This window comes from Serinus canaria, chromosome 10 (genome assembly GCF_022539315.1).
Source record: "Serinus canaria isolate serCan28SL12 chromosome 10, serCan2020, whole genome shotgun sequence".
NCBI lineage: Eukaryota > Metazoa > Chordata > Aves > Passeriformes > Fringillidae > Serinus > Serinus canaria.
Window position 1 is genome coordinate 14,799,452 of NC_066324.1, and position 25,063 is coordinate 14,824,514.

Sequence of the window (25,063 nt, forward strand, 5' to 3'; positions counted from 1 at the left end):
GCAACAGTAGAAACAGCAATCAAACATACCAAAAAATTTTATAGCAGTTCTTTAGCTACACCACAACTGCTTGTGGTAGGTTACTGTTGCGTAGGTAGGAGTGCCATCACACCCAGCTAACTCAGCACTTTAATCACTGTAACCTGCCTGAAGTACAACACTGAAAGTACAAGTGTTCTTAAAAGACTGGTACAAAGATTCAAAATCAAGACACCTTTTATTAACTTACTGACATCTGTGACCTCAAGAGCTGCAAAACTTGCCACCAGGTCCTTTTAATGAAACAATACTTTTATAAAAGACACAGCAAATACACAACAAACGTAAGCAACCAAGTTATTGTACTGTACCTGATTTCCATGAAGATCTAAAACATCAAGGTTTTTTAGGTTCTCCAGATTTGAGATCTTCTTTATTCTGCAAAATTTCAATTATGACAATTACTTTTAATTTGAGATTAAAAGAATCATTAATCTTCCAGCTAATACAAAATAAAGCCTTTTTTTCCTGACTAACAAGAGTAAAAGAAATTTAACATTTTGAACCGTGAAAAAAAAATTATAAATGAGTATGACTTTAAGACTACCACCTTCTTTTCTGACTATTAATAATTCAATAGCAGAAGAATTTATGTGACTCTTCTAGAAAGAAAAGGATGTAATGCTTGCTCTACTGGAAACCAAAGTCAACAAATTAATTGTCCTAAAACTTCTCTGTCCTGTCTTATTTTGTCAGATTCCAAACCTAGGCTATTACACACCCAACAGCATCACCTACTGGCTGAGGACATTAAACACATGTATCAAGCACTTGCTTTGAGAGTGATCAAAGATCACACACAGGCCAAGCTGAAACAAGTTAGTAACAACTCTGTCTGATGTGTAACCACTCACTCACTAGTAGGCCAACTCCTAACTACCTCAACACCACACTTCTAAGGTAAATTGCACCCAGGGTGGTTATCATGAGGAAAATAATTCCTCAAAGCACTTGAAAATTGTAGTACCCACAACCCCAACATTTTACTATAAACAAAATTGATTTCTACAGGTGAGATTTTAACACAAAAGTTCTTAGATCTAGCAACATGTGGCACTATTGAAACTTATCAGTTTTGAACACAGGCTGAATTAGGAGGCACATTCTCTATAACCTGCACATAACTGAAATCTGGTCACTAGTTCTCACTGAATATAAGAAACTGAGGAAAATTTTTAAAGTCAGAGCACAACCTTTAGGTGTGTGAGCAATTCCACAGATACATTTATTGAATTATTAAAATTAAAGGCTACAGGACTAAAATCCATGACTCATCTGTCTGGTATGTTTGCCAAATAAATACATCAGGCAGAAACATTTTTTATAAATAATCAATGAATACTACATTTGATCTGAAAAGACATTCCACAATATGCCACACAAATCTAAAAACATATATTTAATAATCAATCAGAATAGAAGATTATATGGGAACATGTGAAGTACTTTGGAAATGTTGCTTAAATTTACTAAGAAAGGAAGTTTGGACATGAAACACAAAATCTGTGTGCTTTCTCAATGGGATCCCTGATACTCAGCTAATCTTAGGGCAGGTCTCACTGGTATGGCAGCAACATCACAAACTGACAACTGTATCAGAAGCAATGGGAAATCACAGTTGGTACACCATAGGAGGTAGAGTGCCCTAGTTAGGTTTTATTATTTTTACCTGTTCTTTCCCAACAGAAGGACTCTCAGGGATCTCAAAGTTGAAACCCCACTTATCTCTTCAATTTGATTATCATATAAATCTAAGAAAACAAGATGGTGAAGATTAGAAATATTTTGGATACGAGTTATAAAGTTATGCTGGAAATTCAAAAGACGAAGGTGATCTTCCCCATCAATAATTGGGCACACTGTCAGTTTTTGCCTGGAAGAAAAAAAAAAAAACAGAATACACAAGTAAGTAACAAATCAGTAATCCACCTTCTGCTCACCCACTCTGAACAGAGAAAGTACATTATCTTGGTTAAGACAGCATTAATTAGGTTTGTTAATTAAATTTTGTAGATAAAGCAGAAAATCCTGCCTGTTAAAAAATTAGACTGAAAACACAGCTGAAATACTTCCAAAATTTTCTGAACCCCTCTCCTCTCAGAGATTTGCTTGTTACATGGAAACTACATGGAAGTTTTGTATTGTAACCACACCAAAATTCCAACAGATGGGGCCTCACACTCTGTTAAGTTTTTCTCCAGCTATGACATGAACAGCCTGTTCAGATCAAAAATCTGCCTGCCTCAGGTGACTGCTGTATGGATCTATTCATCACAAGGACAGTCTCAGAGAATTTCTCCATGGGACACAGTTCTTCTCTCAGGAAGACACACACAAAACCCAACAACCCAATCCCAGCTCTGACTGCAGCCATTAGTGGGGCACTCTGGTCACTTTAGACCAGGAGCTGAGGCTCTGGGGCATGTGCTCTGTCACCCTCTCACCTTTCCAGGGTAAGTCTGTCTGAATTCAGAATTTTTTCTTCAGCAGTACGTTGCAATACAGGAAATGTTAATGATGAACTGCTCCCAAAATTCGTGTTATCTATTGGAAAATCATACAGAGGAGATATGAACTACAAATCTGTAGATGCATGCCTTGAACTACAGGTGATAAAAGCAAAATTTTCTTTCTTATAAAAAGTAAAGCATGAAAGTGCTTTTTGCCTCCATTCAGTACTATGATTTATCAGTTTTCTTTCCTGATATTATGACTCTATCCCGTTACATACTCTTTCCAAAGTACATCTATTTCTTTACTTTGAGACTTTTTCAACAATTTGTTGTAAGCAGATATTTTGTAAATACCTTTACTGTGATTAGAATTACCCAATGATATTTTAACATAAGATTGTAAAATTGTTTCAGTTTCAGTATTTGAACTTAAAGAAGAACTTCAGATAAATTTAAAGACACAGATCAAATAGATGTTGATAGAACTAGAAAAATAAAGTATTTTGAATATTGAAACATTCCCACTGAGCCACAAATAAATGCCAAGTCTTTCAAAGGTAAGTGCACACAATACCTAGTGATCATTGGTATTTCACTCCATTATCAAGAAATAGGCAACCCTTGAAAACATATTTATAAATTCATCCTTATGCATTTCATTAATGTACGAGGAAAAAAGGGAGGATGTCTAAAAATGCCTACAAAATTAATCAACAAATGTGTTCTGTGAGCTTTGGCTTATTTAGAAAATGATCCACTGAAAAATATTGGTCAAAAATAGATCATTGTGCATGCACACTACTGCAAAACATAGGCTTGACTTCTGAGTGTTTGCCCTCTTTTTTTCCCCTTCCTTCAAATAAATCAATTATGTTAACAGGAAAAACATCAAATCTGCAATAAACAAGACAACTGTTTTACTACTGTAGCAATGTGCCCATTGATGTCTGAAATATACTATTAGGTATCTGTTTGAGTAAAACAATTTGTCAGTCAATTTAGAATCTATTCAGTGCTGCTCTTGAATTTTATCATTAGTTACTCATGTAAAACATCCCTATTGCAGCTCTTTCATTAAAGAAAGATTTATAAAAAGCATTCATTTAAATGCCTGTATTATATTTTTGAAAAAGATTTCTAGTGGTTTCTGACAATGGTCTATGGACCTCTCTTAACACCCAAAGGGAGCACTAGGAAATACCTTTGGTAAGGCTCCCAGTAAAAGAGAGACTAATGAGATTTCTCTGTTACCTGAAGCATGTGAACTAAAAAATGAGGCTCTTTCGTCATGCTCTGAATTTTGTAGGGGTGTGAATAGAATTCTCCCAAAGTCCTGATAAAGGCTCTGTACTCTGCTTCAACACCAAACCAGAAAATTCTGTCAGACTGGGTGGTGCTGGGAGATAGAGCTGCTTATTACACACCAAAGGACTTAATACTCTTTGGTCTCCTGCACAGAGAACAAAACCAAACTGCAGACCTACATTTACTCCATAGGTTGTACAGTATCCCTAAAAGTCAACCCATTCCCAATGGCTGCTGGCCTTCATTTTTTACCAGACTGAATAAAGAGTTGCCATAATAACTAAATGGATCTTCTACTCACACCAATCATAGGTAAGCAGCAACATGGCAGAAGTGTTGTTTCAAGTCTCTTCCAGTCCTCACCACAGTTAGCAGTGATAGCACCAATATCTTGCTTTGCAAAGCCAAGAGCATGCAAGCACAATAGAAAAACTATCTCTCAATATCACAGTTCTAAATTAGAAACAAATTTTGTCTAAACATATTAAAATGTTAAACACCCAGTAAAATGTTACTTTAGACAATTGTGTGGTTATTGATGGAATATACAGTGGGGCACTTGATAGGTTGTGGCTTGGAAGGTAGAAGAAAAAATGCTTTTCCATAAGGGGGAAAAAAAAGGATGAAAAAAGTCAGGCAGTGGGTTCAGGACATGAGGCAACAGTAATTACATTGTATTACTGTGGCCAGGTAGGAAACTGGCAGTCTCATATTTTCTAATAATGATACAATCTTTCTTTATTTTTTAAAGACTAAAACAGATACAAAAGACAAACAAACCAAGCTCAGTTGAATATTACCTTGTCTTCCTGAGTAGTTTTTTTCCAGATCATGCTGCAGAAGCCTATTGTGGAAAGATGACTGCTCTTTATTTATTCTGAATTCAAACTGTAACACAATATTGTAGGCAAATGTTAAGAGTTTTCAAATGCAAATAATGACTTCACATAAACACAACCTCAGTACTAACAGCTCTCAGGAATTGCAGGAGAGAGGTATAGAGAGAAGATCAAGAAATCATCTGTACGTATCCATATAAAGCTTATGGCAGGCTATAGTACAAGCCCATGTTTTTAATAGGATGAAATAAATTAACAAAATACTATCAGATACATTAGATATTGTAAGTCAACAGATAAGTATTGAAAAGGTAATTCCTATTTGAAAGCATACAAATTTGCCTGTATTATACAATTACATTTGTTAATACAACTATCCATGAAAAGGTAATAATTACTGGTTTGGTTTTTTCTGGTATTGATGAGGTCTGGATGACCAGCTGGAGACCACAATTATTAACCTGCAAAGATAGAGGAAAATTAAATTAAATGCTACATTTCTCAGAAATATCAACACAATTGTCAATTGCAATATTGATATTGCACGTCAATAGAACTGCTTTTTAAACAATAAAGCTATTTTCAACCAAGAAAGGAATTATTTTGCAAAATACTATGAAGACTACATCACAGCTCTAAGTAACACGAAATTTTTAGTTTACAAAAATCACACTGGTTTACTTTTAAAAATACACTGAAAGCATGACTTCCACAGGGACACAACTCTCAGTATGAAGAAAACAAGCATTTACATTTTAACACGCCTTGTATTTCCAAAAGACAAAACATGCTGGTCTTCGAGCTAGATTTATGCGACACAACCGAGACATCTCCCAGGAGCACAACACCGAGCGGCTCCACCGCGCACCTCCCAGCGCAGCACAAATGATGTCGGGGCGCTGCCGCCCGCCCGGCGCCCCAGCCCCGCAGCACCTACCGCAGCGGGCGCGGCCCGCGGGCCCCGGCCGGGCCGCCCCTTGCTGGGCACCATGGCCCGCTGCCCCTCGGCCCCGCACGGACCCGCGCAGCTCCTCCGCTCCAGGCGGCCCCTCAGGGCCTCGCAGCCTCAAGCAGCCTGCCAGAGCTCCGCGGTCCCAAACGAGCCCGCAGCTCCGCACAGCCCCGCGCCGCCGCCCTCCTGTCGGAAATGGCTCCGCCGTTACCGCGGACACCGCGGCTTCCGCCCCGCCCGCCGTCCGGGGCGGCACCGAGGGCGGGAAACCGTGAGGGGTGGGAAACGGGGGGGGAGGGGGCCGGGGGGGACCCTGAGGGGCGGGAAACCGTGAGGGTTGGGAAAACCGTGAGGGGCGGGGGGGGGGGGGAACCCTGAGGGGCGGGAAACCGTGAGGGGTTGGAAACCATGATGGATGGGAAACCGTGAGGGGACGGACGGACGGATGGATGGACGGATGGATGGGGCACTCTGTGGTTATCCTGCTGTGCACGGTGTCACCCCCACCCCGCTGTCCCACAGTAAAAAGCCGCTATTATGATTGTATTTTTCTGAATTCTACAAGCAAGTGGCTGTGTGTGAAAACCCGTAACACGGCGAGAAGTTGGATGGTTCCTGTGGTGCCTCAGGAAGTTGTCTTCTGTGGGCACAGACTGGTCACAAAGTGTGACAATCACAAATTGTGACAGGCAACCTGTGCGAGCTCCTGGTGCTGATGCCACAGCAGCTTCTGGAGCCCAGTAGCTCCTCTGATGCGTAGTGGGTGCTTTTAAATACACTCATCAAGAAATTTAAATACACTCATCAAGAAATTAGTGGTAGGAGAAGTTACGATGTGGCTGTCAGTGTGCGGAAGGGCTGTGAATTGCCTCATGGTCTCTTTCGCAATCAGAATCATGGAATCATCAGGGTTGGAAGAGATCTTTAAAACCATCAAGTCCAAATGTCAATCCAGCACAGCAACTGTAGCCCCTAAACTACAAACCACAGGCTCCAGTGCAGATCCAGACACTCTTAAACACCTCCCTGGGCAACCTATTCCAATGCCTGGCCACACAAACAAATAAATATTCCAGGTTTGACTTCTTGTATTGCCATCTTAGTTTCCATCTGCTGGAAGATGCGCCATAAGAAATCTGTGGAGATTTTGGTTGTGCAGTTGAGGTTCATGGGTTTATGATGTTTACTGGGTACCAGTGAGCCATGGGTTTCTCTCTAAGGGACTTCTCTACATTAATACATTCAGTTCTAAGTTCTGCTATGTTTACAAATATTGCTTTATCTCTACCTGAAGTTGAGCATTATAGAGCATTGTTACATTAAAAGGAAAAGAAAAGAAAACAAACAAACCCAAAAAACATCAATCTGGCAATTTCAATGGAAATCTAATCAACAGTGTTTGAAATTACATCAGTCTTTATGTGGCCAAAAGCCAGTTCTGTGCTGTGACCACTGGTAGAACAAATAAACCCATCTAGTGTCCTTTGCTATAAAATCAAGTTCTCTTAACCTTGACAGAAAGATATATCAGATAAACTGAAAGGTCTTTCTCAAACATCATTTGGGTTAGCTATTTGGGTAGCATAAAATAGTTCTTTGTTCATACTCCTGACCTTGTCTGTGCCCAGGGAGGCAAACAACTTCCATGAACTCATACAAAATCTGACCCACAGCCCCTGTTCATATTCTTGCCTAGAATGTGTATTCGTGTTTGTATTTCTCTGTCCACTGAGAAAAAAAAATGCAAAGTGATGCATTACCCAAGACATAATACAGAATGTTCCATCAGCAGAGAACTAGAGATTTGGTTAGTGGTGCTTGTAAGCATATTTCATAAACAAAATACTTTATTGCTTAAGGCACATTTAAAAATCAGCCAAAGCCTGAGGCAGGGCAGTCTCAGAATGTGTCCATGCCAGCAAACCTGACTCATGAGGACTGTTTGCCACAGTAATGAGAAGAACTGGACATGAGTGCAGTCTCACTCTTTGTCCATCCAAATTTTTAAGAAGAAAATATTGAAGCAATGCAAACATAAACAAGGATGCCACAAATGAAGCTGTGACTTAAAGATCATTTAACAGTTTGGGTACAGACAGTATTGGAAAAAAAAATCTTCCTTGAGTGAAGAATGAGTATTTACATGGTAAATTGAAAAGCTTTTGATTCTAATATTTAGCACATGAACGTTAATTTCACTTTTGTAGCTGAAACAGTCCACTGAAATATAGTGCAATAGTCTTAATTTCAAAATAATCACTGCCTAAGTGTTTCAGAAAGAGGGCCTCTATTTTAAATAGTTCTTAAGGGGGAATGTTTTTATTCTGTGTAAGTGCCATGCAGAAGGATAGAGGAGACTCCTCTGCAAAACCAGCACGTATCCAATCATGTCCTTGTTCACTCGTGTATCTTATTTCCAAATCTCACCCTCGGCATTAAAACCACACTTACCCCAGTGAAACCTTTCTGACTTTGACAAAACGCAACGCTCCGATCAGGGAGCGGCGGCCCCAAGGCTGAGCCAGGAGAAGAGAAGCTGAAACGCTGCTTTCCGGCGAGCAAAAGCTCGTTGTTTTCTGATGAAACAAAAGCAGTCCCTGTTCAGCCGTCAAGGAAAGGACTCCTCAGCTGCCCGGCGGGCCCGGGGGCGGCATGGCTGGAGGAGGGTCGGACCCTCCCGCTGCCTTGCGGGCGCGCCGGGGGAGTGGAGCTGGGAGCGCCGCCCCAGCGGGAGGGGACGGGGGGGACAGCAGGGGAGGCGGCCGGGCGGCTGTCGCAACCCGGGGCATCGCGGGTGTCGCGGCGGCCTGAGCCCGGCCGGGGAGCTCCATGGCCCAGCCGCAGCCGGCCGAGGCCGGGGCCGCGCCCGCCGGGCCGGAGATGCCGGCGGGAAGCGGCCCCGTGCAGATCCGAGTAGCCGTCCAGGCGGCTGCCGAGGAGGACGAGGAGGACGAAGAGGAGGAGAGGGGCGGAGGAGCCCAGTGCCCCAGCTGCAGCGAGGAGGACTCGGGGCGGTGCGGGCGTTCCAGGTGAGCCCCCGGGCAGGGGCTCCGGCGGCGGGGACGCGGCGCGGGCGGGGCTGTGCGGGGCGAGCAGAGGGGCCGCCGCCGACACCCCCGGAACGGAGCGGGCCCGGCTGATGCAACGCCGAGGGGCGGGTGGGAGACGCTGGAAACCCTCCAGCACGGACACCCGGCGGCCGGGAGGGAGCTGCCCGCCGCACCGGTGCCTCTGCCAGGGCTGCGCCCACCTGCCTCCGACGGGACTGCCGGGGCCGGGGGTCCCCACAGCGAGAAACGCCGGGCTGTGATGTCCCCGACATTTCCAATTCACTGCTGTTTACAGAAAGATTTTGGGGGTTAGGGTTAGCTGTAGCTGTGTTTTGGAGTTTCGTTTTGGTGTTTGATGTTTTGGTTTTTTCTCTCTTTTTGCCCGTTTTGGCTGGGTGGCCTGAAATAGCTTTGATGCTTACCAGAATCTCTTACTAGTAAAACGAACATCCTGGATTTTTGTGCCAGCAAACTGCAGGAAGACAAAGATCTACTAGTTGTAGTTCATCCTGTGGTCTGCAGTAAAGCTGAAGATTAAGTCATAAATTGTCACATAAAAATTTCGGTACAGTAGCAAGAAATTCAGTATCCTGTTTGAACACTTATTGTTTCTAATTGATTTTCTAACTTCATACCTAGCACTGACTCAGAATGAACTGCAATGTAGTATTTTAAATTACAGAGGGGTTGTAGGGGAGTGAGAAATTTTCTGTAGCTGCCAAAATTGTCAACTATGGACTACAGAAACAGGAGGTGAACAGAGCTAGGTACAGTGCAGTTAAGGTATTTAAACTGAGTCAGCTTAGTTATTCCAAAATGATATGTGACTATTGTATTTTTATAAAAATGTACAGCAGCCTACAATATTGCATTCCATTTACTGATTTCCTAAAATCAGGATATTATTTACATTTGTTATCTATGATAGTATTACTTGAGAAGAGTTTCTAGCCCTGGCCTAGACTAGAAAAAAAAAAAAAGGTTATTTTTTCAAGCTTTGAAAAACAATAGCTCTTAAATATTCTTAAATATCACTTATTTAATTCTCTGCAGTAGGTGTTGTCTGAAATGTTTGCTGACAGTGTTGATTTATATTCAGCTCTTGTAGAGGTTGCCTTTTTGTAAATAGCCTCTTCCTGATCCAGGAAAGGCCAGAGGTATTGCCATGGAGAGAACTCTAAAGACTCTGCATCAAAAGTAGGCGAATGGAGTTTACACATGCTCCTGCCATTTACATATAACCTTACCTAAGGAATTCCTTTTTTAGGAATGCAGCATCTGATAAGAAATTATTTACAAACATTTGGAAAATTATTAGGGATGATCTAAAACTGCTGGGAATGAGCCATCTCAGTTGCCAGCTGAAGCTTGCAGACAGCTTGCCATCAATAGGCACCCAGTACTGTATTCATGTTTTTGTTGACAAATGTGGACTGCCCTTGAGTGACCGTACTCTTGGAACTTATAAATTAGATTGCCACATAGTGTTTATTAATGCAATACTTCATTCATTTGGAGACTCAGCTAAAACTTTTCAGAAGGTTAGATGCTATCCAAACAATTTAATATATCGTGAGATATTTAAAATTCCAAATCTGCTCTCTCTGTAGATATGTTTAGTTTCTTGTGTGACTAATGACCAGATGAGTCACCATGTTGAAAGACTATTTTTCATTCTGTTTTACAAGCATATCATCACAAAGCTCTGAATAAAAAAATAAAGCTGTGAATAACTACTAGGCTTTGGTTCTTTGTCAATGTTGACTGAAATTATTTATCAACTGCTTTTGTAATACAGTTGATACCCTAGAGGTGCTACCAATTGATCATTATCACAAATTTACTTGGAGATACTTACAAATTTCTGCATTTATAGTAGGTGCTATTTCCATGCAGCATTTAGTGAGGGCCATTGAAAGAGCCCATAAGATTTTGTAAAAACTGACGTGTCTGCCAAACCTAGAAATAGTGTATAGGTCAAACTGTGACCAATATTTGAGAGGTGAGATGTTTCATCCTGATTCAGTGTGTCAGTGCTGTAGGTCTCTGCAAACATGCAATTCATTTTTGTTGTTTTCCAAAGCACAACACCCCATTTTGTGCCTAAACAAACACCTGCAAATATCTATGCTAATCAATCCCTGAAGTAAATGCAAGCCTGATCCAGAACTAACGGCAAGCTTTTCCTAGCAGAGTTTGGATTTGCAAAAAGGCTGAAATGTTCCCAGCTTCTTGTACCCAGACTAATTCTGAATCAGTAGTAAATGAAGTAGTGGGAAGGGATTATCATGAATGGAAAATAAACACCATTGGTTTTTGCTTTCTTCTGAAACCAGCACCCACAGCTGGGCATTAGACATTTTTTACTATCCTAATCGTAACTTCATCTATTATCCTCCACTTCTGGCTTTGCCAAATAACAGAAATTCTTGGTCTTGGTTTCTCATTCTTGTCATTCCTTTGAACTGTACCCTATTAAAGGCTAGGGAGATTTTTAACAGGGAGACTTCCAGGATTGTGCAAGTGAATATCCACATATCAGATGTGCTGCCCTATGATCAGAAGAACATAACAACTAAATGTACTGTAAGCTTCAAAAAGCCAAGGTGCCAGAGAACTGCTGTAACTGGTGCCAGCAGCAGGCAGAGTTCCTGTGCAGAGCCCACTGACCTCCCCACTCTCTCCAGACAGCAGCGCAGCCACAGCACTGTGGTCACTGCCTCTGTCATCCCTGCACAGACCTGTCCAGGGCTGGGGATCCAGCAGGCTGCATCCTCCCTGCCAGACTGGCCTCACAGCACTCCAGTCTGCTCCTTTTCCTAAGGATTTCAAAGCCTGCAAACGGCTACTTAGGGCAATTTTGGGGAAATGCATGGCTACTTCTTTTCATTACTAATATACCTGGGAGACCAAAGTAATACATGATTTATGGGGTACTTAGTGGATGATTTTATTTTTTTAACAGAAACTTTCATGATGATCCCACAACAAAACTAGACCACTAACAGATTGAAAAAATTACTCTGACTTAAGACAGACTTGCCCATTATAGTCACCTGTAAATGGAAATTTCTATTTCAGCAACAAATACGTTGCTGTAACTGCACGTAGCAAGATGTTTATCTTGAATCCATGGCTGCAGTATTTTCTGAGGAACAGAATGCTCAACAGTGCTCTATTTTGCCCAGGTATCCAGACAATATGATGGGAGGTGAAGACAAGAAATGAAAATGACCTCATGAGGTCATTCCTCATGAGGAACCTGCATGTGTGCACATAAATCTGTTCCTGATGTACATGAGCTAGCAGGTTTAGCCCCTGTGCTAAACTGCTGGTTATGTTACTCTGTCACTCTGGAAGTGACCTATAAAACGTGCAGCAGTCCTGTCAGTCCTCCTTACTCCCTGGATATCAGCTCCTGCATCCATGCAGTGAAGAGGCTTAAGAAATCATGACTACATCCAGTTGGAATATTCTTTCTCTGGTATGTGACACTACTCATGAAGCACATAAAGGACAGGCCTATGTTTAATGGCTTCATACTGAAAAATGTAACTGTAACTGGAGGAACTTTGTATAGTACCAAGTGCTAGGGCACCTTCATTTCATGTTTTGGTGGAGGATTTGAGTTGTCAGTGCTTTCAAGCCATTAGTGTAGATGTCTCATTGTTCTGCACTGAGATCAGCTTTTGGAATGAGCTCAGGAACTCGACTCCTTTTGCTGACTGGAAAGCTTCATCCTCTGAACTAGCCTGCTGGCTCAGCCGGGTGGGTGATACCTGTCCAGTGCCCACACCTAAAGTCAGTTGGACCCAGCATAATGGTTGTATCCTTTCATTTTGAAAGGCTATTTGAATCCACTAATAGAAGATGAAAATTGGTTGATAAAATGATTTAACTGTTTTCCAGTGGTGGAGAAAATGATGATGACTCTGATCAGAACTGGAAACCACCAGAAAATGACCTGATCCAGAAGTTAATAGCACAGATTGAATATTACTTCTCAGATGAGAACCTTGAGAAAGATGCCTTCCTTCTGAAGCATGTGAGAAGAAATAAGATGGGCTATGTCAGTGTAAAACTCCTCACTTCATTTAAGAAGGTAAGCTAACTTTTTAAGACTTGAAGTGCCTCACGCAAGCCTGATGAATCTAAAAACAGTAGAAGAGATTAAAGTAACATTTTATACAGGCAACTTTGTAGTCTTTATCTGTCTGGTTTTTCTATGATGGTTAGGTTTGTACCCATCCAGAACTTTCACTGCTGAGCTCATTGATGATTGGCTAGGGAAATCATTGGCTTAAAAGCCTGTATGCTTTTAAATTATCATTCTTGGAGACAGGAGGACATTAGATAAAATTAATTTCCATGGCAACTACACATGAACAGCAGGGTAGTCCTGGTAAAGTTACGTTCAAGACTCTGAGAAGGGACAGCGAATCTGACTTTTGGACAGAGGACCAAAAATAAAGAGTAGTATAAAGCATCTGGTAACCAATATCCCTTAGACTTGAAGTGAGTTTTTTTTTTTTTTCTCCTTAGATTAGAAAGACCTACATAAATCTGTACATAACTGATTTCTAGAACTACACTAGAAACACTTTGTCAAGATTCTAAATCTCATTGTTTTGCAGAGTTATTCAGTCTAGAAGTTAAGGCACTCTCAATTTCCTCAAACCACTTCAGATTATATTGGTAATAGATAAACTCTTTATAAACATTCAATGAAAATGGAAAAGTTTGGGGTGTTTTTGAGATTTTTGAGGGAGGAAAGATCAGTTCAATACAAAGAAGACTTAAACTTAACAAAACTTCTTGTTAAGCAAATGTAACCTCCATAGAACATACATTTTGATCATGGTTCAGGCCTAGATGTGGAATGACCAAGCACTACTTTAGCAGGCTCTCAGTAATGATCTCCAGTTGGAGCTTTAGTGCCAGTTCCTGTTTTAATCTGATTCAACAGGACATGAGCTTTCCAGGAGCTCACTGATGCCCATTATAGTATGAAAACTGTATACTTTCTCACTAAGTCTGCTACATGAACCTAAATTCCAGGGTTCTGCTTGTAGACTGAAGCCTGCATCTGCCTTAAAATTCAGCGACTAGTTTGACTGGGTTTGCTCAGTTGTGGTGCTTAACCTGTATCTGTCCCAAAGGTGAAACACCTTACCCGTGACTGGAGAACCACAGCCTATGCACTGAAGTACTCCAGCACTCTGGAGCTCAATGATGATAACAAAAAGGTTCGAAGAAATACTCCAGTTCCAGTGTTTCCAAGTGAAAATGTCCCTACTAGGATGCTACTGGTGTATGACATCCACATGATTTCTGAGCTGCAGGCCCACAACAAAGAAGAAAACGGATGCATGCAAGAAAGGATAATGGAGCATCTCCTCAAAGCCTTTGTAACTTTTGGTGTAATTTCATCAGTTCGTATTCTCAAGCCTGGCAGGGATCTCCCACCTGATATCAGGAGGGTCAGCAATCGGTACACCCAGCTGGGAACCCAGGAGTGTGCAATTGTAGAATTTGAAGAAGTAGAAGCAGCCGTACGTGCTCATGATTTCATGTGTGCTGGAAACAAAGAGATTGGCATGAAAGTTGTCCAAATAGGCATGAAACCACCAAAGAAAAAAGTTCCTAAAGACAAGAACCGTGATGAAGATACCAGCAAGGGCCTTAAGAAGGCTCGATCCCTTAACAAGAGAGTTGAGGAACTTCAGTTTGCTGGTGATGAATCTTCAGCAAACAGCTCTTCTGACCCAGAGAGCAATCCTACATCACCACAGTCAGGACGCAAACGTACCACAACAAACACCATGAATAATTTGAGCCCCACCATCCACCCAAACAACCATTTGAGTCCTAACATGTCACCCAGATCAAGTCCTTGGAACAGTCCATCTTCACTAAGAAAAATAACCAAAAAATCTCCGCTGGCTGAAGACAGCAAGATTAATGCAAGCACTAGCCCTGAAATTCCAAGGAAATACATGGATTATTCTTCAGATAGCAGCATCACTCCTTCTGGGAGCCCCTGGGTGCAGAGGAGAAAAGCCCAAACTCTGACCCAAGAGAAGAGTCCTGTCAGCAGTCCCATGATGGCTCGGAAAATACAAAATGCAGACGGTCTCCCTGTAGGGGTGCTGAGGCTGCCTAAAGGTCCTGATGGCACCAAAGGATTCCACAACAGCTGTGAAAGGAAGGCTATGAAGGGTGAATAGACTATTCTTTAAAAACAGTTTCACATATCAGCCAACTGCTGGTGACCAAGCCTGGTGAAAAACTGTCACTTGAGTAACTCAGTTAAGTCAGTATTTAATTTTAAAAGCTTTTGTATTTATATAGAGACTTTATCATTTGTATATTTGTATATTTTCTTCACAGAACAGATGAGGCTGGAAGGCATCTCTGGAGATTGCCCAGTCCACCTCCTTTGCTGAAGCTACAAGTCACTGATAGGTTTGGGTACCTGCAAGGACAGACTCCCCAGCCTGTCTGGGTGAGCATTCCCATGTTCAACCACCCACACAGAACCAGTCTGTGCCCCTTTTCCTGTTACTGGGTATTGCTGAGAAGTGCCTGGCTCCATCTTCTTTACTTCTTCTCATCAGATATTTAAAAACCTTGATGAGATCCTCCCCCAGAGCCCTCTCCACTCCAATCTTACCAGTGCCCACTCTCTAGAGCTCTCAGGAGGGACGTGCTAGCCTTTTAATCAGCTGAATCACTTAGCTAATGCAGGGCCCCTACCTGCATCCATTCTTTTTAATGTACTATTCTGAAACACCTAAATATTCAAGCAGCCATATAAATCATTGATGTAAGTACATTATTTGCCAAGCTAGGATCCTGAGGAGCAGTGTGTACTTATGCTTCAGTGGCTATATTATGAAAAGCTATGGAATGTTACCAGTCTCATCACAGGGAGCTGAGGATTAGAAGACTGCCTGTGTTTGCCTCAGAAGGACCAGAGAAACCAATGCCACAGGGAGCAGTTGTTCTCACACACATCACCAAAGCAGTATTGTTCAAGACTGTTTGTCTTGAACCAGTGTGCATTTTCATGAGTAAAGACTGAGCACTGGAGACTGCTCTGTAAGTGTTCTCTTGTATAATCAGATGGAAATAAAAATATTAACTTTAGATCTATTTTGTTTACTTTAAAAATAAGTTGAGCTGCACATGAATAGATAACTTAAACCTCATCTTATACCTCATGAAATTCCAGTAGCAGTTACTCAAAATTTCCATTGCATTCAGGGAAAAAAATCTTCTGTGCCCCATTACTGATGGTTAATTCTGTGATGATGCCTCACTCTGTGTGTCACAGTCATTTTTATACAATGTTATAAGCTAAACAGTAGTTTATAGAATTTGAAAAGCAGGCTCAGCAAGAAGTGCTTAAATTAAAATTAGCTATAATGCTACATGAAGTCCTTTGACTTTGTGAGGAAACTGCAGTTTTACTTTCAAAAGTTAAACTAGAAAACTAGCCAAGGGACAGTAAGAACATTTCAAGTTACAATGGTCACCTTGGAAACTGTGCATGACAAAAGTCTCATCAGATGGTGATCCTTCATTCCAAATGTTACAGCTTCCTAAGTGTAACATTTCTGCTGTGTAAATAACTGCAGTAACTCACAGTTAGACTCCTATACACAGAAATCCCAGCTCTGTGTGTTGCTCTTTAGCCACCCACGTACATTCCTGGTTCTTTCACTGCACACAGATGGAATCCTCCAGGTGACCTCCTGACTCCCACTGCACAAACTGCAGCATGGGCACATTCACAGACTTTGTGAGCTCTCAGCACCAGAACACACAGGCAGATGCTTGGAGAGTGAAGCCTGTGGCTGCTTAGGACAGGGAGAGCCAGGGGCTGCCACAGCAGCAGGGAGAGGCTGGCAGGCAGCACGGTGCTCCAGGGACTCACCCCACAGAATCCTCCTCTTCTGTAGAGCTCAAACACACACATGCACACCTTGAAGTGGTGATTTCAAAAACATGGAGTTTGAGGCTATTTTTATTCCTTTTTTTACACAACAAACAGCAATTCTAAAAAGCATTTTAAGGATGAGACCACTTTGCCAAGTAGCTCAGTTACTGAAGGCATTCAAAATTCTTAAGTGCTTACACACCACCAGTGCCCAGGGCACCAGCAGAGACCCCCTTGTGCCATTCAATCCACAGCAGCTTTAGTCATACATGCACAGCAATAAAAACAGATCAACATTAATTCCTTGGTATAAATATTTAGTCCTCCCTGAGTTTGTTTCTGTCTTCACATTCAATCAAGAGCTCAAAACTTGAAAATAATACAAACCCCAAAAATACACACCACACATTCAAACTACTTGGCTGAATGCTGCCAACAGATACGTTTTAAACACCAATAGCTCTGCCTTTATTTTGTCCCAGCTCTTCAGTGTTTATATTATGATGACATATTTCAACTGAGTATTTTTTAAAATGTCATATCAACTCAAGAGAAACAAAGTGCAACACATCTGGCATTTTAGTCACTGGTTGAGAGCCCTTCTCACCTACCAAAAGAACATTTACTTCTGTCCCCTGTTACAGGGATGCATTCCAGTTGCCTTCATTTCACACAGGCAGTTTATGGCTGGGTTTAAAACCTTGAGGTCTGAAAAAAGCCAGTGACTTGAGTAAAACAAGCTTATTAACTCAGCTAATCCACCCGAGCTATTTAGGACAACAGTTTGATTAATCAAATAGAGCTGGCTTCACCTTACACCATTGCTCCCTCAGCTTGGATTTTACTGCATTTGAAGCAAAAATATAGTTAATTGATTCAAAGGAAAGATCCCACATCTGTGCTCGGGTCAGATTAAATGTTTGTGCAACCAGCTCATATTCTTGCGATAGGTCAGTGGCGAAGACACCTTTATCATCCGTCTGGAGTTAAATTGAAAGGAAAGAAATAAAAAAGTTTAAATTAGTTCCTCTGCATCAAAATGGTTTTTTTCTATACATACAACCAGTTTTATCTTGCTGTCTCACATTTTATTCCACTGTTCTTTCATCTGTGCATGGTTATTTAATTCTTTATTTGCCCTATTTTCATTTTATTTACTAAAAATGAATAAATTATTCAAACATATAAGAAAACTTCTTATAATGATGCCACAATTTATCAAGAAAATAGGATTTTCTACAAAAACTGCTAGAAGATGGCTATCAAATGATGCATATATTCAAGGTATGTAACTATGTGCAGGTCTCCTTATTCCTCTTTTCTCTTTCCCCAGATAAGCTATAAGGTGCTATAAAATATACATATATGTATACAGACACACTTGAACAATGCTATGGATTATGGGGGTTAAACTAACAGGATAATACTGAAACCCTGCCAATGGCAGCACAAGTACTGGGCACCTGCAATGCTTAAAGACCCTAATGAGCCATCACCAGAACCATCAAGAGCAGGAGCTCTCACCCAGCACAATGAACACCAGGTAAGCACAGGTGCATATGCAAGCACTGCAGCCATGGGTTTTAAGAGAAATCTGCCATTGTGCAAAGAGCTATGAAGTTCACTGCTTGTATAGCTGATCATTTTATCGCACAGAAAAAAGTCCTGGCTTTACAACAGAACCAAGACAAATGCTAGCAATTCCCATTTGAATTAAAAGCATTTCTCAAACAGGACATCACTATTTCCTAAAAGCAAACAATTTGCTACAAGCTCAGAAATTTTAAGTCAGTTCTGATCCATAAACAGAGAAAGACTTCTTCAACTTCACTTAGCCCTTTGCTTAAATACATGCTTAAAAATAAAAAAACTCACACAAAGCACTGCAGGATGGCCCAAGTTGTACCAGTATCCAAAATGGTGTTTGTCACAGGAAGGCACTGTCTGAGATTTTATGTTTGATGTCATGCAAAATTCTAAGGGAAAAAACAGAAAAAGAAATGAGGACATATATTAAAAGAGACATGTTAATTGACTTAGAGAGGTCCTGAATAAAAATTAAAATCATCTACTGTTGATTTTCTATGCTTTTGTAATTTCTTTCGAGAGAAGTTTGCTAATTGATTTCTTTGGGGTATAAAATTTAGGGAGCTTGCAAACCTGGTAGAGAACCACCATACAGTCTTGTGCAGTAATGACAAATTATGATTTGGGATTTGGTTTTGCTTCCATCTGAGACATCAGTTGTTGTCTGCTGCCACAAAGGTGCCAAAACCCCCAGAAGTGTCAAGAGTGTACCTTTGTGGGCAAGTCCAAGTCACCTCTGGTCAGAGACAAACTGGTGTCACTAGATCAGCAGCACATATCCTGGTCTGATATCCAGAGATGAAGTCATAGTAAATATTTTTTTCCTTACCAATAGGTATATGATTCTGTTGAACCAGTGACACTATCTCTTCAGAACCTGCTGCTGTGGAGTTGAGAAATGTTCCATGTCCAATTCTGTCAGGAGGGAGGCCCAGGAGAATCTTGGTCTCCTCTTCTTGATTTGGAATCTAGAGAGGATATATTCACATTCTGTCAAGGCAGCATAAAACAGCACATTATATAATTACAGTGGACTTTCAGTTCTACTTTCACAGCATCTCTTACCCAAAAGAAAGTATTAGTGAAATAGAAACAAGTATAAATATGCTGATGACATCATATGTCCTGGGTAATTTCCTGGAAAAAAAAACTATCTTCAGTAATTATTGGGCTTCTTGGAGCCAATTCCAGCCACCATTTGAACAAAAGCTCAACTCTTTCTACTGATCCCAGTGGAACTAACAGAATTCACTGCTCACAAAACTGTGTGGATTTCACTACACATGATTGCTGAAATAATACCAGTAAGAAATCAGTGGATCTCCTAGAAATCTCCTAATTTCACACCTAAACCCACAATTTATATAATACAGGAAGCAAAAATCTGGCTGTTCAGATTTAGAACAAAAGGTTGAAGATTTCTCCTTGTTGTCTCTTGTCAACTGCTCCAGACCATTAATACTTTGGCCTGAGAAGCCCAAAATGAACAGAGGGTAATTTTAGCTTCATTGAGATTGTCACAAAATGACAATTACAGAGAAGCAGCAAAATAAAAAAAACCTTTACCTCACAAAGATGCAGTGCCAGCTTCAGACCTGCCTTTTTTGCTTCAGAGAGCGGTTCCAAAAAGTCTTGACCATGTCCTGCCTGGAAAACAGGAACACATCACTATTCTACAGCTTATTTGACAAAATCCCTGTCATTACCATAATTAAGAAGTCTAGCAATATCCAAAACTACATTCAAACACAGTTACATTTAAATGATTCCACTTTTCCCATTACTTCAGTGTGGAATACAGCAAGTCAAATGAGCCTCTGCCATATGGTTTAGACCAATGGATCAAACACCAGTGGCTCAGATAATGCCTAAGACTTAAGCCAATTGTCTTGATTTTGATGCCTTTTACACAGCTACCACCTTGAGCTATTTCACTTCAGCTTGACAGCTGTCTTCAAACATTTTTGCTTTCTTAATATGAAATGAGCATTTGGTGCAGCTAAACAAAATGTAAACTACTGACAACTTGCCTCCACCCAGTTATCTGATGGGGACAATTGAGACACACACACTTCCCAGATAAACACTGCACTTCAATGGTTCTTTTCCAGTCACATATTGATCTAAGGATTCTTTGTTAGAGTATCTGGCCCTTACAGCAACAGGGATTAACCCAGTATCAATCCATTCCAGCTAGGCACAAAAATTGGAAAAAAAACTTGTGAGCAAAAACTTTGATCAGAACCACCTGCTGTTGTACAACATTATACATTTATCTTTGAGAACAGACTAAAATAAACCAAAAACTTACAGTGGGATCACCACTGAGGTCAAGTCCTACTACAACCCCATCACTGGAAAGCAGGAACTCTTCAGCAAGTTTAACAGTCTGCTTAGCAACTGCTGGGCCATCTCTTCTGTTTATTGCTATTAACAGCCTGGGACAGAAATTTATTAAATGATTAAAATAAATTATTATTAAATTATATACAAGCTATAATATCAGGAGCTCAACAGATCTGATATCAACAAAAATGGCAATTCATATCCTTCATGGCTGAGTATAAAGAGTATTTGTATAGGAAACTGTTCTAGGAAGGAAGGTACCAAAGTGCAGAGGGACACAGACAAATAAGTTGGCCCATGATATGCAACAACACCCATGAAGAATGAAAATTCTTCAGCTTTCACAAACAATCTAGTAAGGCTTGTTACAGAGGCTATAAAAGACAGGAGAGCAAACTGTCTCCAAACAGCCATTGACACCTTCTCAAACTTCTCTGCTGGTCAGGACCAGTTCTTCTTTTCAGCAGGCTGCTTGTACAGCTAATCAAACTAAATCTGTGCAATGAAGCTAAGCTGTGAAAAGGGAGCCAATTCCATGAAAACTGGTTCTTTTCCTGAAAATGTTGCAAAGAATGGACAGTCTTAAAGATGAGAGGTTTTACCCGGTTTTCTTCTTCACCAATAAAAAAGAAGATAAAAAGTCAGGTTTCCATATTAATTACCTGTCTCCACTCTATGTAATCTGGTTTAAAAACAGTTTCCTTTCCTATACTGATAGCTTGTAAACTTCTTTTCAAGCATGACCAAGCATCAGACACAAAAGCTTGAAACAGAAATGTTCCACATACTTTATTTACCTTACATCTATATCCAAGCCTTCTTCTTGACACTGTTTTATACCCTCAAGTACAGTTTCAACATACATCCTTTTGGTCATACCTGCAAACACAGGCACACATTTGGAACAAACATATTTGAAATTATTTTTATTACATTGCAGACCCAACTCTCCAGTCTCCTAAGTTTCATGTTGCACCTCTGATTTTAGATGATATAGTCTTCTAACCCATGTAATTCTAATTCTGTCTGTAAATATAGCTTTACTGCGAAGAACATATTTGAATTAAACCTCTTCCTAAGCATGTGGAAAAATTAAAATTACTTTGTGTGAACCAGAGAATCACAACAGGACTTCTATTATGTGTTTCTACTAAACTACACCTAGAAGAAAAACTGAAAACAACAAAAGTAAAATATATCAGCTATTAAAAATATTAGCAGACTCAGATGCCATACTCAAGTGAATAACCCAATCTCATGGGTCATAGACTTATAACCAACCCCTTTTTTTCCTCAAAAATCTAACAGGAAAGTGGCATGCTTTTACATGGTTAAATCTTAGCTTTCAGACTTAAAGTATATTTTTATTGACCCAAATAAATTTGGCTTTACTTGTTATTAACATAGTCTTCAACTAAGTTTTCTAGTGCAAGAAAATCACAAATTAAAAACTAGAAAAGACTGTACCTGTGGAATTTTCTTCTCTTGGAGTGCTTCTCAATTCCAGATACTTAACACCATCATCAGCAAATTCTTTAATGACATCTTTAGTTATCTGATTAAGTAAAAGTGCATTCAACATCATAAAAGTGGTACTTATAATTAGTTATATTTTTATTTACAACTAAAAGACCAAGTTCTTTTTTGTTGTGAAACACTTGCAATGTTTTCAGACCCAATGTGTTTTTAATGGTCCCCATATCTGTGGAAATACCACCACACAGAAGGCACATTTGATTCCTTCAGGGATACTGAAGAGAGTTCAAGAATTTTACAAGAATTATTCTGACCTTCAATTGAAAAAGATAATTTTTGATATTGTTACTCAGAACCCAATGCTCTTAATCCAACTGGCTGTGACTGTGTGTACTGCTTGCTTGTTTCAAGTGAACTTTTAATTAATTTACCAGTAAAATATCTTCAGTCCTCGTGGTAACCTGATAGATGATCTGAAACATCTGAAAACATCTAAAATAAAATTTAAAAAAATAAGTGGAAAGACACTGAATGAGTATGTAGGAAAAAAAAAATCTACATTTTAAAAACACCTACCCACTGGAGTCAACTAAGCAGACTGTAGCTTGAAATACAAAGAAACATCTGAAGGCAGTTTCTGATTTTAGATACTAACAAAGTATTAGAAACAAAAGCTGTAACTATCACAAAGCTTTTTGAAGGAAAAGGAAAACATGAACTTTCCGAAAAAGGAAACTATGTGAGTCAATTTTCTTTGAAAAGCAGATGATTTAAGTGAAAAATTTCAACCCTTTAAAGAGGGAATTAATCAACAAGAGTTTTCCTTTCAGTCTGCAAGCACTGAAGAAATTACTTTGTAGATACAAATATCAAAAAAATCTATGAGATTATGCTGTAAAACTTAAAAGCATATTTTCTGCACTTAGTGTGTAAGGCCACACACTTCTGTTTCCAACTTAAATAAAAAACTTTTGGTAAATGTTCATCACACACATGCATATACTCACTCATCTAAGGTTCTTTTGTTTCCTTTGTCAATCACAGTCATTCCATTCTGGATCTGAAGGTTTGGCTTCTGGGCCATGAGTTTCTTCATAGTAGCAATACTGATACAGCCATTCAAATGAGCATGGAGTTCCTACAGAAATAAAAATCCTTTGGACTTATGAAAAGGATGGTGTCTGCACCCTGTTTGTACTACTGTTCTTGTATCCTACATCAGTGTTTCGCTCTGAGTTTGAAAAGAACAGTTATCTGCATTTTGGCTAATAACTTCCTTAGGTTTTTGCAAGCACTGGTTCAACTGAGAACTGCCCTGTTTCTTTCATGGCTGTTGTTGGCTCTGGTGTCCGTGGCAGCATAGCTGGCTCAGCAAAGAGCTCTCCAGACAATTCTTGGGCTGGTGTGATCCAAGGTGAGGAGGAAGCCAATAGCTGCCCCAGTATTACAAAAAGTACACTAAGGATTAAAGAACTCTCCCCACCCACTGCAAGTTAAATGTACATGTCCATCATTCAAATACAGCAACAGGTGTCTACCCACTCCCCTTGCTTTTGTTCATACTCTGAAGTTTAACCTCACTCCAGAAATGCAGCAAGACTCTGCCATGAACAGCAACTGCAGTAACTGCACTCCTTTGCCTGAGGCCTCTTTCTGCCTGACTTTCTATTGACATCCTGACTTTGGGCTCCAAACTTAAGATCCTCAGCTCCTCTCAATCACTTCACCTTTGCTCCTTCTTATCTCCTGGCTCCTGACTTAAGGAATAGGTCTCTAGCGCCCTCCCAGCTCGTTCAAAATGTATTTACAAAGTATCTACTTTGTTACCTACCTCTCATCTCCCTGAACACATCCACTCTCAATAGAAAGATTCAATAAATACTTCTCTTCAAGCTTTACATTGGAAAACATGTTGAAATTGTAAGCATCAGAAGCTGTGGCTGCTTACAGATCCGGGTGACTGAGCCAGATATACAGGGCTACAACTGTGTTGTATTTTCACAAACTTAAAACTACCTCACAGAATTCTGTCAGACATTAAACGTACACCCTGAAAAGCAACTTAGTGAAAAGGAGCACTGGAATGCAAGGATGGTGTGGTCCGAAGTGGGTGTGCTGGTTCCCCGTGCACTGCCTGTACAGAGCTCTGTGCTGGAGTACGCGCCCTCGGGGTTTGGTGAGTGCGGCACACGAGCTCCGATAAATCCACACACACCCCTACGGAAGGTTTGCACTGATATGCCAGAAGTAAGGCACACCCTCGGGACATGGAGAAAAAGCGTTATCTAAGCCAGACTACTTGGCTAGGCTGAGGGGAAATAGAACAAAAAGAGAAAATGAAGATCGCGCTCAACTGATTTAATTGCAATTAGATTAGTAAGGGCTGTAAACAAACGGGACAGGCAAACACCCCCTGCATTTTGCGGTGGGATAAGGCCCTCAGAAACCGCGCGTTTGGGAAGAACTCCGAGACAGCAGCAGCGTCTGTCGCTCTGACTGTCTGTCCGTCTGCAGCCCGAGCCCGGTGCCGCCGGAGGAGGGTCCGGGCCCGCCGCCCCCCGCCGCTCACCGCTTTGGGCAGCCGTCGGTAGAAGCGCAGCTCCCGCTCGCGGTCCCGCTCTGCCGCCATGGTGGCTCCTGTGCCGGCGGGGCGGGACGAGCCGGGGCCCGGCGGCGGCCCCGCCCCCAGCCCCGCCCCTGTCCCAGCCCCGCCCAGCGCGGGGCCGCGCCCGCCGCTCCGCCCGCCGCTGTAGCGGGACCGAGCCGAGACCGCGACAAACAGTGTCAGCATTAACGCCGTGAAAGCTTCAAGGAGCAGTTTATTGAAGCGATAGCATTTCCAGCCCGACGGCACCGTAGGGCTACAGCGGCGGCCGTTCCAGCCCCGGGCCAGAGGCACGCACGCACGGCCGGGCATCCACCGCGACTGCACAAAGTTGCCCTGCAATGACACTAGTCCGCTACATTATCGCGTCACAAAGTCCTAAGTGGATAAACTTGATTATATTGCCAACATTTTTTTGAAGTAATTTGGCAAGCTTGCTAGCACAAGAATAGGAGCTGTAACTTTCACA

General features: G+C 41.1%; 3 protein-coding genes across 5 annotated transcripts in view; 1 reads left to right on the forward strand and 2 right to left on the reverse strand.

Annotated features, from left to right (window-relative positions):
* Positions 1-5,812, reverse strand: part of LRRC49 (leucine rich repeat containing 49) — a 39,778-nt gene extending 33,966 nt beyond the window's left edge. Inside the window, exons 1-6 of one of the 3 annotated variants that reach the window (XM_030228290.2) lie at positions 5,574-5,812; positions 5,035-5,097; positions 4,598-4,685; positions 2,484-2,583; positions 1,709-1,912; positions 351-417 (exon numbers count right to left, since the gene is read on the reverse strand). In XM_030228290.2, the coding sequence (XP_030084150.1) occupies positions 351-417; positions 1,709-1,912; positions 2,484-2,583; positions 4,598-4,685; positions 5,035-5,097; positions 5,574-5,627 (576 nt within the window). In that variant the 5' untranslated portion in view covers positions 5,628-5,812. Of the gene's footprint in view, positions 1-350; positions 418-1,708; positions 1,913-2,483; positions 2,584-4,098; positions 4,192-4,597; positions 4,686-5,034; positions 5,544-5,573 lie in introns of those variants that run through there. The other 2 variants (XM_018913783.3, XM_050978460.1) reach the window with 2 other exon arrangements.
* Positions 5,813-8,417: 2,605 nt separating this feature from the next.
* Positions 8,418-15,787, forward strand: LARP6 (La ribonucleoprotein 6, translational regulator). Its single transcript, XM_009090116.4, has 3 exons — positions 8,418-8,617; positions 12,548-12,740; positions 13,798-15,787. Exons 1-3 carry the CDS (start codon positions 8,418-8,420, stop codon positions 14,863-14,865), a joined length of 1,461 nt encoding a protein of 486 aa, XP_009088364.1. The 3' UTR covers positions 14,866-15,787.
* Positions 15,788-16,635: 848 nt separating this feature from the next.
* On the reverse strand, positions 16,636-24,712 carry ADAL (adenosine deaminase like). Its single transcript, XM_009089872.4, has 10 exons — positions 24,559-24,712; positions 22,997-23,127; positions 22,421-22,481; positions 21,981-22,068; positions 21,311-21,392; positions 20,479-20,605; positions 19,734-19,814; positions 18,997-19,135; positions 18,456-18,556; positions 16,636-17,560 (listed from the first exon to the last, which is right to left on the reverse strand). The coding sequence occupies exons 1-10, from the start codon at positions 24,616-24,618 to the stop codon at positions 17,369-17,371; spliced, it is 1,062 nt and encodes a 353-aa protein (XP_009088120.1). The 5' UTR covers positions 24,619-24,712; the 3' UTR covers positions 16,636-17,368.
* Positions 24,713-25,063: the final 351 nt, after the last annotated feature.